The following is an 18,002-nucleotide window of genomic DNA, read 5'->3' on the forward strand; positions in this document are numbered from 1 at the left end:
CTGCCGTCATGTTTCTATGTTGTGACTTGTGGGATTTTTGTTCTCCTGTTTGCACCTCCAAGAACTCCTCTTCCAGGTCATGTATATTTTCCAACACATGAACTTGAGTCAAATACAAATTTGTACTGACAGGATTACTTTAAATATTTATGCATATTAGTTTTGCAAGCATGGCCACCATTTTGAATAATTTAACACATGTTTTGCTTCTGACAAGGTGTACATATGTTTTTATGTGATTTACTGACTGAACATGAAATAAACGTCATCCACAAAATGAAAAAAAGCACACAAGCATTGTTCATCTTTTTTATTGAATAATCCGGTAAATATTTCACATTAATACAGGCTACATAAAGTAGAGCCACTATACGACATGAAATTTACTCAACTTTTTTTTTTTTTGTAAGTTTGTAAACAAATATACATGTTTTTACCACCTAAAAGGCTGAAATCATGTAATTTAGTTTTCTGCTGCATACAAGTAGATTTCAGTAAGGTTTAGCCGGAAACACTGCAACAGTTCATCTGATTTTGAAGTTCAAAATGGCTAAAACTAAAAGGAATATAGAACCTGTGGTACATAGGAATCAATTTGTTCTTAAAGAGTGGTAAATCGAGTTTCCATTGTAACAGCCCATTCAGAAAATTGTTTAGTTAGGCACATCAAAAATAAGAAGATAAAATTAAAAAAAAAAAATCCTTAAAGGGTTCTTCCAAGATCAAAGGTTTTCAAACAGGGCTGAAGGAGCGATTTTCCAAATTTTAGTTGACATATTTTAGATGCATGTTTCCAATATGTGGTGCCCATGTTCCAGGCCAAATCTATGGGGGGAAAAGTGTACTCTTTCAATGAAGGCAAAAGATTTATGAATATTATAGATTTCAGTTGCATACTATCTAAATTGCTACTCATGCCCATTACACTTCAAATAAAACTTTTAGCCACTTTTTATGACCACTTTCCATGGCAACTTTAAAATATTGTAATATATCTTTCAGAGGCAACTTTGGGTACATTTTTAGAGGTAATCCATAGGTATTTTAAGAAAAGATAGCATTTTGGATCTCTCACCAATTTTTGATACCCATTACCCAGTCACAATACACAAAAATTCTTACCAGATATCACCCCAAAACTGTTCAAAGAACCCCCTAAAACACACTGCTTCTAAGTACCAACATCTGAAGCCCCAAACATATACAATGTTGCTAACCTTACAAAAATCAAAGATCTCTCAATAAACTGATATAAAAGAGAAGCATTTATACGATTATAAAGACAGAACAGCACCTTATCTTAATCTTTTAAACTGGGACTAGAGCAGCAATAACATTATCATCAATTGATGGAAGGGAATGTCACATACCAAAAACAGAACAGAAAGTTAATTTATAGGAATCCATTTTTTGTGTTTGATAGAGTGGGTATTTATGATCAGAAAAAACACAACTGAAAATTGAGAAAACGTCCTTATATGTTAACTTTATTTCCATTAGTTCTATTAGACCAGTCTAGGACCTGTGGGTTATGCCCATCAGCCAGAAGATGGAGAGAGGGAGACTAAAGATTAGGAGGCACCATACAGTCTTAAGATCTGTGTCATTCAAAATACTAATACAGTAGAAAATAGAATTATCCCCTCATATCTGTAAATTGAATACACGAACATAAGAATTGCCGATGCTGGGTCAGGCCACTGTTCCATCGTGCCCAGCAGTCCGCTCACGTGGCGACCCCCAGGTCAAAGACCAGTGCTTTAAATGAGTCCAGCCTCACCTGCGTACGTTCCAGTTTAGCAGGAATTTGTCCAACATTGTCTTGAATCCCTGGAGGGTGTTTTCCCCTATAACAGACTCCGGAAGAGCGTTCCAGTTTTCTACCACTCTCTGGGTGAAGAAGAACTTCCTTACGTTTGTACGGAATCTATCTCCTTTTAACTTCAGAGAGTGCCCTCTCGTTCTCCCTACCTTGGAGAGGGTGAACAATCTGTCTTTATCTGCTAAGTCTATTCCCTTCAGTATTTTGAATGTTTCAATCATATCCCCTCTCAGTCTCCTCTTTTCAAGGGAGAAGAGGCCCAGTTTTTCCAATCTCTCACTGTACAGCAACTCCTCCAGCCCCTTAACCATTTTAGTCACTCTTCCCTGGACCCTTTCGAGTAGTACCATGTCCTTCTTCATGTATGGCGACCAGTGCTGGACGCAGTACTCCAGTTGAGGGCGCACCATGGCCCGGTACAGTGGCATGATAACCTTCTCCGATCTGTTCGTGATCCCCTTCTTTATTATTCCTAAAATTCTGTTCGCCCTTTTCGACACTGCCGCACATTGTGTGGACAGCTTCATCGATTTGTCGATTAGAACTCCCAAGTCTCTTTCCTGGGAGGTGTCTCCAAGTACCCCCCCTGGACATCCCGTAATCATGCATGAGATTTTTGTTACCGACATGCATCACTTTACACTTATCAATGCTGAATCTCATTTGCCATGTCGATACCCATTTCTCAAGCTTGATTATGTCACATTGCAGATCTTTGCAATCCCCTAAAGCATAACTAAATACAGAAGAAAACCTGTATGAGAACCAAAAACTGAACAGAAATAGGAAAAGAAATGTCCTGGTATGCCCAAAATGGCAGGGAGGGTTCCTGGACTGGTCTGGTAGGATTAAAGGAAAGAGAAAGTTTCTTCTACCTTAGTGTCCTTACTAGAACAATTTAGGACCTGTGGGATGTAGCAAAACAAACCTTATTTATTTACTGGGATTTATTAACTGCTTTTTCATGAACAGATTCACCCAAAGCAGTTTACAATGCATTGAATAATAATCAGGTACTCAAGTATTTTCCCTATCTGTCCCGGTAGACTTACAATCTAACTGTGGTACCTAGAGCAATGCAGGGCTAAGTGACTTACCCAGAGTCATAGAGTGCAGGCAGGGATTGAACTCGCAACCTCAGAGTGCTGAGGCAGCAGCTCTAACTACTAGGCCACTCCTCCCTGTTCATAGAACTTGAGTCCCAAAACCTGCCATCTGCCCGTGCCACAGAATTAAGGGCTCTTTTTACTAAGGTGCGCTAGCAGTTTTAGCGCACGCAGGATATTACCGCACGGTACATGGCTAGAACTAACGCTAGCTCAATGCTGGTGTTAAAAGTCTAGCACACGCTATTCCATGCGTTAATGCCCTAACGCACCTTAGTAAAAGAAGCCCTAAATCTATAAACACTTTGCAAGAGCATGAACGGATGACCATGCTGCCTCTCTACAAATGTCAAAGGGAGCTACTACACCAGATTCTGTCCAAGATATGGCTATTCCTCTAGTGGAATGTGCTCTCAAATCTTGTGGAGGTTACTTCCCTATAAGAACATAGGCTGAAGAATTTTTTTAAGCCAAAAGGGCAATTAACCCTAGAGGCTGCTTTGCTTCTTTCTTGCATCTTCAAAAACAAACCGTTCTTTGATCATCATTAACTTGCTTCCAGACACAATATCTAATGTGGACACAACAGATATCTACCAAAGGGAAGGATTTAAATTATTTGCAAGTCTTCTCTGTGGAAGGATGAAATAATTAGGATCCGATTCACATGAAAATATACTATTTTAGGAAGAAAGGGACCAACCTGAGAAAGACAGGCAGATACAGGAAACTCCTATGAGGGGAAAAAAAAAGATCCAGATGCACACATCTTTTTGAAAAGTCATTGAAAACAGGATAGTGCTGCCATCTGAACTTTCAAGGTCCTGAGGGCTAGCCTTGAGGAAAGACTATCTTGCAGAAAATCTAAAATTTGAGATATGGATGCGGTAAAGGGAGCCATTGCCCTGAGCACCAAGATCAAATTGCCAAATTCTAGCATAAACTGTGGAAGTGGAACACTTTCTAACCTTAAGATGGCAATTATTTACTCTGAATAACTTCTGTGTCTTAAGTGTGGCCTCAATAACCAAGCCATACAACAGAAGGCTGACTGGTCCTTGCATTAGAAGATTCTTTGTCTGGGGAAGAAGTAAGGTTTGATCTATTTTGTGACACAAGGTCTGCAAACCAGTCTTTTCAGCCAGAATTGCTGGCCCTGGAAAGAATATAATTCTTTGAAGTACATGATCTAATATTGAAAGTGTCAACACCACAAAGCAGCTGCTCTGGTGGCCACAATTTACGAGAGTATCCATTGTCCTTGGCTCAGACTTCTTTCAAAAGAAAACATGGCAATGACTTTTGTTGCATGAGACCCAAGATTGGATTGCCCTATCACCTTGTCTCTTGAAGCTTTTGTTCAAACAATTCCCACTCTTTTCAGATCTAGAGAGTGATTGCTGAAAGCCTACTTGAGTGTTCCTAGCTCCATCTTTGTGAAATGCCAGACTCAGAAGGCATCATTCCACCCAGGTAAATAGCAGTCCTGCTTCTTTGCCAAGACCACACTTTGGTTCTTCGTTTGTTGATGCAGGCTACCAACATTGTTGGAAAAAAATGACTGCCCTGATCTTCACCTCCTTTTAAAAGAAATGGAGCACCATTAGAACCATTTTCAACATGTTGATAGACTAGGATACCTCTTGTTTTGAGATCATATTCTCTGTGCCACTTGGTTGTTGTAATGAGCTCCTCAGCTAAAGACTCACATCTGTGGTGAGTACAGTATAACTGGGATCCTGAAGGGATATTCCTCAAAGCAGTTTGAACAGTAGAAGCCACCATTTTATGCTGATCGTTGCTTATGCCCATGGTACACACAAAAAAACTTTGTAATCCTGCAATACCAAGACCACTGGCTCAGTAAAGACATCTGTAGCAGCCTCATGATTGAGCCAACCAGAATTATGGTCACCGCTAATGAGCTCAGGACTCGCATAAGTCCCATGCTTGGGAATCTTTTTGAATCAGAAGGCAGGCAACCTGTGACTGAAGTTACAATGCCCAGACTAAATACTCCAAAACCTGACAGGGAATTGGATTGCTCTTTGTAAAAAATGATTATCTAGTCTAGCAACTGTAGAAATCTAAGAACTTTGTAATCTGTTTGCTCTCTTGCTGTGAGCTTGCTTTAATTAGCCAATCGTCCAAGTAAGAGTGAACTCTGATCCACTCTCGTCACAAAAATGTTGTCACCACAACCATAACCTTAGAAAGTGTTAAGGTGCTGTTGCTACACCAAAAGGCATTACTTGGAACAGATTTGTAATTCTAGCAGACATTTTCAATTTCTCTAATGTTGCAGCCAAGTGGGAATATATAAGTAAATTTCCTTGAAGTCTAATGAGGTCATAATTTTCCCCCGTTGCACAGCTGCAGTCACTGATCTTAAGGTCTCTATTCTGAAATGTTTGACCTTCAAAACATAATTGACACTTTTGCGATGATCTGGGTAAGTTTTTCTCTTTTTTGGGAACAGAATATCTCCTCATTGGTCTGGTACTTGGATGATTACCCTGAGGATGAAAAGATTATGGAAAGTAACCTGAACAGCCACCCCTTCTTGAAGGAGTTTGACAGGGCACATTCAGAAAGGTTTCTGAAAGAGGTCAATAAAATCCCAGCTTGCATACATGTGTTATAAAACATCCTAGACAGAATGCAAATCTATTCCTCAATAAACCAGGGAAATATATCCTCTAATCTGTTTCTCTGCAGAATGACCTTAGGATATCAATCATCAGGGGATTTCAGTGGATCACAATGAGGTCCTTGAGAACATCCTTTCCTAAAAAGCTCCTGATTTTCCTGTTTTCTCTAAATCTGTTCAAAGATAATCACTTGTGCTCACCTTTGCAGCTTGGAGTCCCCAAAATTTTTCATCAATTTCTGAAATCTTCAACTAGTAGCTTACTCAGAAAGGAAAGAGGTATTGAAGCATTTATTAGCAGAATGCTATAAAAGATGCTAAGACCAACACTGTCATCACCATACTTCAAATCATATGAAGCATCTGGCAACCTAAGTTATACTCAATTCCAACTGGAAGAAGTCCAAAGAAGGTTCATCAAGTTCTTCGACCTTGATGTATTCATAGAAAATAGGCTTTAGACACAAGTGATGTACACAACTGCCTGGAGACAATAATGAAAACATCAAAATCTTCAACCTATCTTAAATATCTTTCACAGCCAAGATTTCCTTTACCAAGCTAGTGGTTTTCTTGGTAATTGCCATTATCAGACATCCACCGCATTTGGTAACAAAGGATATAGCTTAGCCATTGCTCTACCTACACTCCCAATTTGGGAGTTTCCTACTTAGCAAAAATGGCTTGATGGATGGGACAAATCTGGAAGGCTTCCTGATAGCCACCAATATCAAAGTTCCCATAGCAAGAGATTATTGCAGAGAGTTCTCTGAAATGCTTAAAAATTTGAAATTAATGCTGGGAGCTCAAGTTTCCTAAATAATCATATTACTGAAGGGTTGTCCCCCCCCTCCTCCACTAGAATCTCTCCTTTTATTTGCTAGAGAACCCACTTCAATTCTATTTGACCATACTTGGTCTAAAACACCTGCAGATAGCATAGAAGAGAAGTCCCACTCCTCTAGCTCCTATCGAAGTCTTTACTTTTGGCGCTGAAGCAGCATCAGAAGGTGAAGGAAGAGTTGTGACATGCCCTCCTAAGATCTTTGGTTTAAAAAAGTCTTATGAAGAAACACCACAAATTCTGGGGAAAATGTTAACCCTGATCCTCTTCCAAATGTCAAGGTGGCCTTGAAGAATGAGTAGAAGTTTTTGGAACAAAGGATGGTCTAATAGCCAGAAGTGCCATGAGTACCAGCCGCAAACAGTATAAAAAAGTGAAATGCAAGATGGAGTGAAACAAAATGGCTGCTCTTCCTTCCGTAAGGAACTGTGAAATTGCCCTACAGCAGAAACCAGAATGGAGTTTGCCCCAAGGGAACTTTTCCCTTAGATTCAGGCTTCTTCCCTGATCCAGAGCAACTGCAGACTTAGGAGTGGCAAGATGTACAGTGACCAGCAGCCATATGCCAGCCCCCACAGCACCAGCTTTCTTGTGAGCAGGAATTTGAATTCTAACTCAGGCGCACTAGCCACACGCAAACTCAAGGTTTGTGCTGTGGCCTACTTTAGAGGTGTAGCTACAGTTAAAACTGCTTGCAAACTTGGTCACCAGTCCATGCTCGCTTGGAGATGATGGCAGTAAGGGTAATCACTGTTAATATAATGGCTATATTCTTTGGTTACTTGCCACAAAACAAATCTACAGGTGATATATAGTGATGTAACATCTAATTATAAATTTTGAAGATGTATATTAAAAACATTTAAGCTATCTTCAGAATGTGCTTTCTGTGTGGTTTATTACTGTACCAACGGGACTCTTACATTGCATTCTACATCAACGCTTGTTGAAATTGATGTATTTCAATCTTTCACTAGTCCCCAGCTGGCATTCAGACAGGACTCGGATAAGAGCTATTTAACTTTGCAAAGTGATAAAAAAAAATTGAAATAACCAAATGCACTGATAAAAAGATTTAATTAAATTGAGCACATATAAAGCTCTATATTAAACTAACAAAGCTGATCAATGATGAGTGCAATAATCAAATTACACTGATAAAAAGATTAAAATAATTGAATTGAACACATATGAAGTTTTATATGAAGCGCTATGCTAAACTAACAAAGTGATCAATGAGTACAATACATCAATTTCAACAAGAGTTGATGTAGAATGTAGTGCAAAATTCCCATAGGTATAGTAATAAACCACACAGAAAGCACGTTCTGAAGATACAGCTTAAAAGTTTAATATACATCTTCAAAATTCTAAAGTATAGATTACATCACTATATATCACCGGCAGTAAGGGTAAGGCATTTGCTATACCATCTTTACAGAGACATGTTTAACAACCCTTAAGAACAGATCCCTGTACTCACTGTGAAGCTATCCAGGGTAAAGAAGGTTCTTCTAGTGTTTTAAGTTATGTTCCAGTTCCAAGATGTCCCCTGGTTCAAGGCAAAACTGCCTCCCCCACCCAAATACAGCCCTCTTATCCTCAACCAACTGGACCAGGAGCTTCTCTCTGTGATGTTCAGGAGCTGTACAATCCACCCATCACCATCTGCCGAAGTCTGAGAAATACCAAAGATCTCAGGTTGCACAGTGCTCTTCTAGGTCAGACTCCCATAAGTCTTTAATCTCTGTCTCCATCTGCTGGCCAGTGAGCACAACCCACAGGTCCTGGACTGGTAAAGACGCAAAGAATATTGTTCTAACATAATAAAAGTGAATATAAAACAATGAAACCTTAAGACACTGTTTAAATTTAAATGGCCTTTACATTTTTCTTGATTTGGTTTACTTACCTGCTGGGGATCCGTACAGTCTGCTGAGTTTGGGACTACTTTTATCATGGGGCTCCAAGCTGGATCTGGTGCATGTAGCCCATTAAACAAAGGAGGGCCTCCTGAACCATCAGCCAACTGAGGATGTGATGGAATTACAGCACCTCCATACATGGAAATTGGTAGTCCCTAGAAATAGAATATTGGAACATTTAATAAACTGATGACCGAGATATAGCTTGGAAGACTCCACATAGTAATGCATTATGGATATAGATCTATAACTTCCTACTCAACAGCCAAAAGTATGGCTTATACAAGATTTATACCAGAACCACCATTCAATTAAATGACTACTATTATGTTTAGCACAGTACATCACTAACAAGGAATTACAAAATAAAGAAACAACATATTTTTGGTGTTAAAGTACAAATATAGGAGAACTTTTATAACCTCCAATGCTTATACCATGCATACAATAAGAGTATGCTACTTTACAGAGACTAAACATTTTACAGATTTCACAGTAATATTAGAGCACTACACTAGAGAACCCACCTAGACTTGCAACCATTTACTGATAAGTTCTTATACACCCCAAATATGTACTTTTTTAAAGAGTCATCAATTATACTTGGGCAAGGCAGAACTAATATGACAGTAAAATAAAAAAATGGTTGAAAACCCAGGCACTGAATCAAACGTACTTTTTCTAAAAGACAGATAGTCAAATTTTGATTTAAAAAAAAAAACCCAAAACAAAACAAAACTATAAATACGTTATATTTACCTTTGAAAAATCCACAAAGCTACTTGGCATTGGCTGGTGGAAAATATTTGATGGCGCTATCATTCCAGAGTCATCTCTTTCCATTGGCTGATGCTGTGAAAATGTGCCAGGATCTGACAACTGTTCATGTACTGGATGATTACCCATTACAGGCTGGGACCAACCTGATAGACCTTCTAGAAACAATAGTTAATTTGTTACCTTTGGATAACAATTCATTAAAAAAAATTGAGCCCAATACTGTAACAAAAGTAGGCAATAGTTTTAGGATTATAATGAAATCCCACATAATAGAACACTGAATAGTCATATTAATTTAAGTTATGCCCCTCTATAGTTTCACCAAGGAACAAGAAATAAAATTTCACACTTGTTTTTCGTTGAACTGAATAGGGTGGTTCTTCTATTGTTGTTAGCTGGCATGAGCTGGTTAATAGAATTAGTGGGATTATATATTTAAATGTAATACACATTTTCATTTTGCAGCAATTGACAAAGTCCTTTTGCTCTTTATTTTTATAAGAAAAAAAGCCAGTGAATTCATCCCTGATAACCTTTAGCATATAGTTATTTTCACTTACACCTTTTTAAAAACTGCTCTACTTTTACCAATATCCAAGAAAAATAACTTGGTTGCATTTTTTTCATCTTCCTCAATGACATTCATAATGGGGAGTTTATTCTGGTGCTCTCAAATCAAACTTACATTCTCTTTCATATTTATATTGGGTAGCAGCATAAAAGCTTGATGTGGTATTTCATGAAAATCATAAAGCATATTTCTATCCACAAAGAACTTTTTTTAAAATGCACTTCAGTTTAGATTCTAGAACATGATACAGTAGCAGAAGAAAATTAAGCTGGCAGAAATTAATAATCTGGTTGATTATGTCATCACTCCTATAGCTGCTATATCCCTGGTAGGGCTTTACAGGAAAATGCTGTTGAAGGGCACAAATTTCTGACAGGTTCAGATGTGGTATGCAGATACAACAGTACATATTCTCTGATATAGAGTCATGTGAAAAATTAGGACACCTATGAAATATTCAATTCTTTCTTAAGAAATGTTCGCATATCTATGTCAATTTTTTTTTTTTTTAAATCTCTGGAAAAGAAAGTGATGTAATTGCACGTAAACAGAAGTTTTCCTTGATTTACTCATGAAACAAAAGATATCCACAAAAATGTGTATTTTGAGGAATAAATTAGGACACCCCCACATATCCTCCTACTTATATCTGTGTGTGATTTGAGCCAGTTTATCACATCAGGTGCACATGATTAGAACAACGTTAATCAGCATTTTGAAGGAAGTTTGCCCTAATTAAACCTCAAACATTTAGTTTGGTGTGCTCATGACTGCTGCGGTGAGAGTGAACATCATGGTGAGATCAAAAGAGCTGTCTGAGACCTTCAGAAAGAAGACTGTAGCAGTTTATAAGTCTGGTAAGAAATTAAAAAGATCTCAAAAGAATCTGACATTAGCCATTCCACGGTCTGGAAAAATACTGTAGTTGTACAATTAAAAGCAGTCTCCAAAAACCTTAACATGACATTAAGGCTCTTGCTACTGTTGATGCGAAAGTACATGCCTATACAATCAGAAAGAGACTGCACAAATTTAACTTGCATAGGAAGTGTGCAAGGAGAAAACCTTTGCTCTCTAAGAGAAACATCAAGGCCAGAGAAGGTAGACAAACACCAGGACTTCTGGAATAGTGTTCTATGGACAGATGAGTGTAAAATTGAATTATTTGGACACCAGAAAAGGACATTTTTGGCGTACACCAAATGCAGCATTCCAGGAAATGAACTTCATACCAACCATAAAGCATGGAGGTGGAAGTGTCATGGTTTGGGGATGCTTTGCTGCAGCAGGATCTGGCCAGCTCATCATCATAGAATCCACCATGAATTCTACCATGTATCAGAGGGTACTTGAAGAACATGCGAGACCATCTGTAAGAAAATTAAAGCTGAAGCGGAATTGGACCCTGCAACACGACAATGACCCAAGACATATCAGTAAATCCACCAAGGACTGTCTGAAAACTAAGAAATGAAGAATGAAGAGTTCTGGAATGGCCAAGTCAAAGCCCTGATCTTAATCCCATCGAGATGCTGTGGGGTGATTTGAAACAGGCTGTATTTGCAATAAACCCCTCAAACATCTCACAGCTGAAAGAATTCTGCATTGAGGAGTGGGCCAAACTTTCCTCAGACCGATGTCAGAGACTGGTAGATGGCTACAAGAAGCGTCTCACTGCAGTTATTTCAGCCAAACGGGGTAATATTAGTTATTAGGGTGTGTCCTAATTTATTCCTCAGTTGGAACACACATTTTTTGTGTCTGGAAAAGCTGGGGCAGTCAATTGTGTACGGCAGGAACAGGTGAGAGGCTGAATGGAGTCTGATTGTATATGAAAGTAGTGGTGATTAGAAGAGTAATATTGATATTTCTGTCTATAGGGGAAGTCCTTGTAAAAGCCGGTTTTTCGGCAAAACATGTTAGATGAATATTCCCTGGCCGGACATATAACTTAATTCAGACTTATCTTAAAGGCTTTAATACTTGTTTAAACGGCTAAGTAAATTGTAGCTAAAACAAAAACTTATATACTAAAAATAGTTGAGAAGGGCTAATAAGAGGTGGGTGTTTAAATCTTGGTACTATGAAAGTATTTGAGCACCAAGTGTCACTGCTAAAGCTTACAATAAGGCTGACAAATTATTGTTGAAAACCTTAAACATGATTACCTTGTGAAGGAAAAGTTGATAACATATTGAATCATTGTGGGGTAAAAGATTTGTTGCCAAGTTTGTTGAAAATTAAAAGCTAGAAACTTAACTGTGTGCCCCATGCTTACCTGATGCACTGCTTACTCCAAAGGACCAAATACCACCATGTCCAACAGGAGCTGTGAAATTGGTGCCTAAGGGAGTGGGCGTTACAGAACCACCCTGTCGAATTCGAGCAAGCCTTTCTGTTCCGATGGGAGGCGGTACCTTTCGATCATGATTCATATTGCTCGACTTTGGCTGGCCTAAGGAAGGAGGTGCAGAACCAGCTGACAGAGGTGAAGATGATCCAGACGACACAGATGGAACAGGAGATTCACCTAGAGAAAACATTTTTAACCTTTTATTAAACTATTAAAATGAGGTAGTATTATTTTATTTCTTCCATTTGTGCAAGTAAGAGTAAAATAATGAATCCACGTTTTACCGCAGGGCATTAGAATTAAGCTGCAGTAAGGGCATAAATAGTAACTTGTTTGGATTTTTAGCTCAGAAAGAAGACATATCTTTCAGGATTATTCAACTACAATCTAGTATTATACAATTCTTTCTTTTCAAATAAAAGCTTTGCTATTATTCAAAAACTACAACTTGGCTGTTTATAGTATCTGAGATTAATATTTGTGTAGCTCAAAGTTTACATGCCCAAGCCCCTGATAACTGGGCAGTATCAATCATAAAAATGTTTCTAAAGCAAGCTAATTTAAAAACTTGAAATTTTAATTTTGACTATTTCTATAAGGTCACCTACATTCTTAGGAATATGATCCAAGAGAATTATAAAATGGGATATATTTTCTGCATATAAGTATATTAAGCAATGTTACTTACCGTAACAGTTGTTATCCAGGGACAGCAGGCAGCTATTCTCACTAGTGGGTGATGTCATCAGACAGAGCCCCGGTACGGACGTCTCACAAGCACGTGTTGCTTGTAGAAACTTAAAGTTTCTAGATGCCCGCACCGCGCATGCGCCGGTGCCTTCCTACCCGGAGATCCGGGCGTGTCTCCTCAGTTCAGGTAGCTAGCCTGAGAAGCCAACCCAGGGGAGGTGGGTGGGACGTGAGAATAGCTGCCTGCTGTCCCTGGATAACAACTGTTACGGTAAGTAACATTGCTTTATCCCAGGACAAGCAGGCAGGTATTCTCACTAGTGGGTGACCTCCAAGCTAACCTCAGTGGGATGGAGGGGGGAGTTGGCGACTTAAGAGAATAAATTTTTCAATACTGTTTGGCCAAACTGTCCATCCCGTCTGGAGAGGGTATCCAGACAATAATGTGAGGTGAATGTGTGAACCGAGGACCAGGTGGCAGCCTTGCAAATTTCCTCGATTGGTGTTGATCTGAGGAATGCTACTGAGGCTGCCATTGCTCTGACCTTATGGGCTGTGACCTTACAAGGAAGTGATAATCCAGCCTGGGCATAGCAGGAAGAGATACAAGCCGCCATCCAATTGGAGATGGTGCGCTTTGATACGGGTCTTCCCAACTTGTTAGGGTCGAAGGAGACAAAAAGTTGAGGAGTGGTTCTGTGTGGCTTGGTGCGATCCAGGTAGAAAGCCAAGGCACGTTTGCAGTCTAGAGTGTGAAGGGCCGATTCTCCGTGGTGAGAATGAGGCTTAGGGAAGAATACTGGAAGTACAATGGATTGGTTGAGATGAAATTCGGAGACCACCTTAGGCAGGAATTTCGGGTGAGTGCGGAGGACCACCTTGTCATGGTGGAATACTGTGAAAGGTGGGTCCGCCATCAACGCCTGGAGTTCGCTGACTCTGCGAGCGGACGTAAGGGCTACAAGGAAAAGCACTTTCCAGGTGAGATACTTCAGAGGGGGCCCTGTTGAGTGGTTCAAACGGGGGCTTCATGAGGTGGGAAAGGACTACATTGAGGTCCCAAACTACTGGGGTGGTTTGAGAGGAGGGTTAACATGGAAGAGTCCTTTCATAAATCTGGCGACCACCGGATGGGCCGAGAGGGGTTTCCCTTGTAGGGGCTGGTGGAACGCCGCAATAGCGCTCAGGTGGACTCGTATGGAAGTGGACTTGAGCCCAGATTGAGATAGGTGTAGGAGATAGTCCAGCACGGAGGATAAGGAAGCTCGCTGAGGTTCCGTTGACTTAGAAACACACCATGAGGAGAATCTGGTCCATTTTTGGGAGTAGCATTGTCGAGTGGCGGGCTTCCTGGAAGCTTCCAAGACCTCCCTCACTTCTTGTGAGAATTGGTGAGGGGTTACGTTGAGAGGAACCAAGCTGTCAGGTGGAGAGCCTGCAGGTTGGGATGAAGTAGTGATCCTTGATGTTGAGTAAGCAGTGAAGGAAACACTGGAAGTGGTACTGGTTCCCTGCTGCTGAGTTGAAGTAGGAGGGAGAACCAAGGTTGTCTGGGCCACCGAGGAGCTATTAGAATCATGGTGGCCCGTTCGAGTTTCAGCTTGACCAGAGTCTTCTGGATCAGCGGGAATGGTGGGAACGCATATAGGAATAGTTTCCCCCAGTTCAGTAGAAAAGCATCTGCCTCGAGGCGATGAGGAGTGTAGATCCTGGAGCAAAACTGAGGCAGTTTGGCGTTGTGGGGAGCCGCAAAGAGGTCTATCTGGGGCGTCCCCCATTGCGTGAAAATTTGGTGAAGGGGGCTGGAATGGAGAGTCCATTCGTGCGGTTGTAGCAGACGGCTTAGTTTGTCTGCTAAGACGTTGTTCTCCCCCTGGATGTATACTGCTCTGAGTAGGGTGTTGTGGCGCACCGCCCAGTCCCAGACTCGTAGAGCTTCCTGGCAAAGGAGGGCCGAGCCCGTGCCTCCTTGCTTGTTGATATAATACATGGCGGCCTGATTGTCTGTGCGAATGAGGATTACCATGTCGTGGAGTAGGTGTTGGAAAGCTTGGAGCGCATTGAAGATGGCTCTGAGTTCCAGTAGATTGATTTGGTGTAGTCTTTCCGCACTGGTCCAGAATCCTTGGGTGCGGAGACCCTCCAGGTGGGCCCCCCATGCGTAGTTCGACGAATCGGTTGTGAGAACTTTCTGATGGGGGGGAGAGTGCATCAGCAAACCTCTGGATAGATTCGAAGAGGTCATCCACCAAAGTAGAGACTGCCGAAGAGCAGGTGTGACTAAGATGCGTTTGGATAGTGGATCGGACGATTGATTCCACTGTGATGCCAGGGTCCACTGGGGGATCCTGAGGTGAAGTCTGGCAAAGGGTGTCACATGTACTGTGGAGGCCATATGGCCCAGGAGCACCATCAGTTGTCTCGCCGGTAGGGTTTGGCGAGTAGACACCGATTGGCTGAGATGAAGAAGAGACTCCATGCGTTGCCGAGGCAGGAATGCTCGGAGTCGGGTGGTGTCCAGGACCGCTCCGATGAAGGGGAGGGACTGGGTGGGTTGTAGATGAGACTTGGAGAAGTTGATCTCGAAGCCCAAATTCTGGAGGAAGTAGGTTGTAGCCAAGGCCGCCGAAGTGACCTCTGGGGCTGACGGGGCCTTGATGAGCCAGTCGTCGAGGTATGGGAATACCTGTAGACCCCTGTCCCGGAGTGCCGCGGCCACTACCACCAGGCACTTTGTGAAGACTCTGGGGGACGAAGATAGGCCGAATGGTAGCACTCGATACTGTAGGTGCAGATTTCCCACCCGAAATCTGAGGAACTTTCGGGAGGCCGGGTGAATGGGGATGTGAGTGTAGGCCTCCTTGAGATCCAGGGAGCATAACCAGTCGTTCTGCTCGAGGAGGGGGTATAGAGAAGCCAAAGTCAACATGCGAAACTTCTCTTTGACCAGGGACTTGTTGAGGGCTCGAAGGTCTAAAATGGGTCGCAGGTCGCCCGTTTTCTTCGGGACGAGGAAGTACCGGGAGTAAAACCCTCGGTTCAATTGGTCTGACGGGACCGGCTCGACAGCCCGAAGCTGAAGTAAGGTTTGGACTTCCTGAAGAAGCAGGGCGGTCTGCGTCGAGCTTGAAGGATACTCTCTTGGAGGATGGTCCGGGGGGACCCGGTGGAATTGAAGAGAGTATCCTTCTCTTATGATGGTGAGGACCCATAGGTCCGTGGTTATGGCCTCCCATCGATGGTAAAAAAGATGGAGGCGGCCCCCTATGGGAGAGGCCGAGGTTATGCTCCCGGGGGGGGGGGCGTCAAAAGGGCTGGGGAGCCTTAGGTACCGCCGGTGGCTGAGGTTTTTGCTGAGACTTCTGGGGAGGTTGTCTCTTCGCAGGCTGTCTCGCAGCAGGCGTTTGTCTGGGCATGTAACGCCGCTGGTAAATCAGGGGTGGCCTGGAAGGTCGAGACTGTTGAGGTTTGGGTTTGGGCCGCAGGATGGATTGAAAGGATTTTTCATGATCCGACAGCTTCTTGGTAACAGTTTCGATAGACTCATCGAACAGGTCAGCTCCAGCACACGGTACGTTGGCGAGTCTGTCCTGTAGGTTGGGATCCATATCGATAGTACGGAGCCATGCCAGGCGACGCATAGCTACCGCGCTTGCGGCGGCGCGTGCCGAGAGTTCGAATGCATCGAAGGAGGATTGCATCAGCTGGAGGCGTAATTGGGAGAGGGAGGCTACCACTTCCTCGAACTCGAATCGAGCTTGGTTGTCTATGAACGGAGTGAACTTGCGGAGCACCGGCAAGAAGAACTCCAGATAGGAAGAGAAAAAGAAGTTGTAGTTTAGCACCCGTGACGCCATCATGGAGTTTTGGTAGAATTTTCTACCAAATTTGTCCATCGTTCTCCCCTCTCGGCCCGGCGGTACAGAGGCGTAGACCTGGGAGGGATGAGAGCGTTTAAGGGAGGACTCGACCAGTAGGGATTGGTGGGAGAGTTGAGGGCCCTCGAACCCTTTATGGTGCACGATGCGGTATCGAGCATCGAGTTTGCTGGGGATCGCCGGTATGGAATACGGCGTTTCGAAGCACTGCATGAAGGTCTGGTCCAGTAATTTATGCAAGGGGAGCCGAAGCGACTCCGTTGGAGGGTAGGTAAATGCATGGTGTCCAGATACTCTTTGGAGTATCGGGAGCCCGTGTCAAGGGTCACATCCAGGTCCTCCGCCATTTGTCGGAGGAATGATGAGAAGGACAATTGTTCCGCCAGCGTCGGTCTGTGGGACGGGCTGGAGGAGGAGGAGGCCTCCAGGTCCGTGGACATCGGGGAGTGACAAGGAGAATCGGGCGCCAGTGTCTCCTCGTACTCCGGGCCCCTCGGGGGGGACACCTCTGATGAGGAGTATCCCCTACGTTGCAGTTTTTTCTGCGGTGACACCTCCGAATGGCGTGAGGAGTGCCAGGATGAGTGTCTCGATCGGTGCCCGTCTCGGTGGCGGGACGGGGATCGGGATCGTCTGTGCATCGCATGGTCTCCCGAGGCCCCCAAGTGGATAGGGCTGGAAGCGGTGGATCGCAACTGGGTTTGCGATGCGGGTTCTTGCGATGCTACCCAAGTCTGGTAAGGAGTACGGAAGAACTCTTCCTGACTATGCCCAGGGCTTCGAGTATCGATCGGAGGTCTGGTCCCATGTTGGCGCGGAGGCGTAATGGGTTCTAATGGCGGCATATCGGTAATCGAGGTTTGCCGCGTGGGCATCGCCGCCCTCCCCCGTTCGTCCTCGTCGGTTGTCGAGGTCGAACGGTGTGGGGGAGGGGGAGGGGGCGGACCGCCCCTTTGGACCGGTACCGGGAGGTCACCCTGTATGGCAGCGATGAGCCCGGGTCCGATGGTCTGCATGAGCTCAACGAATTGAGCTTCCAGCGCGGACCGTAGCGAAGCCGATAAGGAGGGATCCGCACCGAAAGGGGGTCCTCCTGCACGGACATCGCGCTCCTTCGAGGCCGAGTGCTTCTGCTTAGTAGCTTTCGGCACTTTGATGACCATTGGTGGCACTGTGGAAGGAAGAGGTACCTGAACAGAGGAGACCGGGGCAGGCACCGACGTCGAGCTCGTGGATGGTGTCGGGGTGAGCGATGCCGGTTTCACCACACTCGATGCAGGAGTGGTCGATGCCGGTTTCGCCCGAACCGGGGAGGTATCAGATGAAGTGGAGGCTGAGGGATCCTTAGCTGCGTCCATCTTGAACATCGATTCCCACAATAGG

The 18,002-nt window shown here is 43.2% G+C and overlaps 1 protein-coding gene across 1 annotated transcript in view; it reads right to left on the reverse strand.

Annotated features, from left to right (window-relative positions):
• Positions 1–295: 295 nt before the first annotated feature.
• Positions 296–18,002, reverse strand: part of LOC117351828 (ankyrin repeat and KH domain-containing protein 1-like) — a 167,376-nt gene continuing 149,669 nt past the window's right edge. Inside the window, 4 exon segments of the mRNA XM_033927673.1 lie at positions 296–825; positions 8,335–8,502; positions 9,107–9,282; positions 11,977–12,228. Coding sequence (XP_033783564.1) covers positions 766–825; positions 8,335–8,502; positions 9,107–9,282; positions 11,977–12,228 — 656 coding nt within the window. The 3' untranslated portion in view covers positions 296–765.

This window comes from Geotrypetes seraphini, chromosome 18, assembly GCF_902459505.1.
Source record: "Geotrypetes seraphini chromosome 18, aGeoSer1.1, whole genome shotgun sequence".
Taxonomy (NCBI): domain Eukaryota; kingdom Metazoa; phylum Chordata; class Amphibia; order Gymnophiona; family Dermophiidae; genus Geotrypetes; species Geotrypetes seraphini.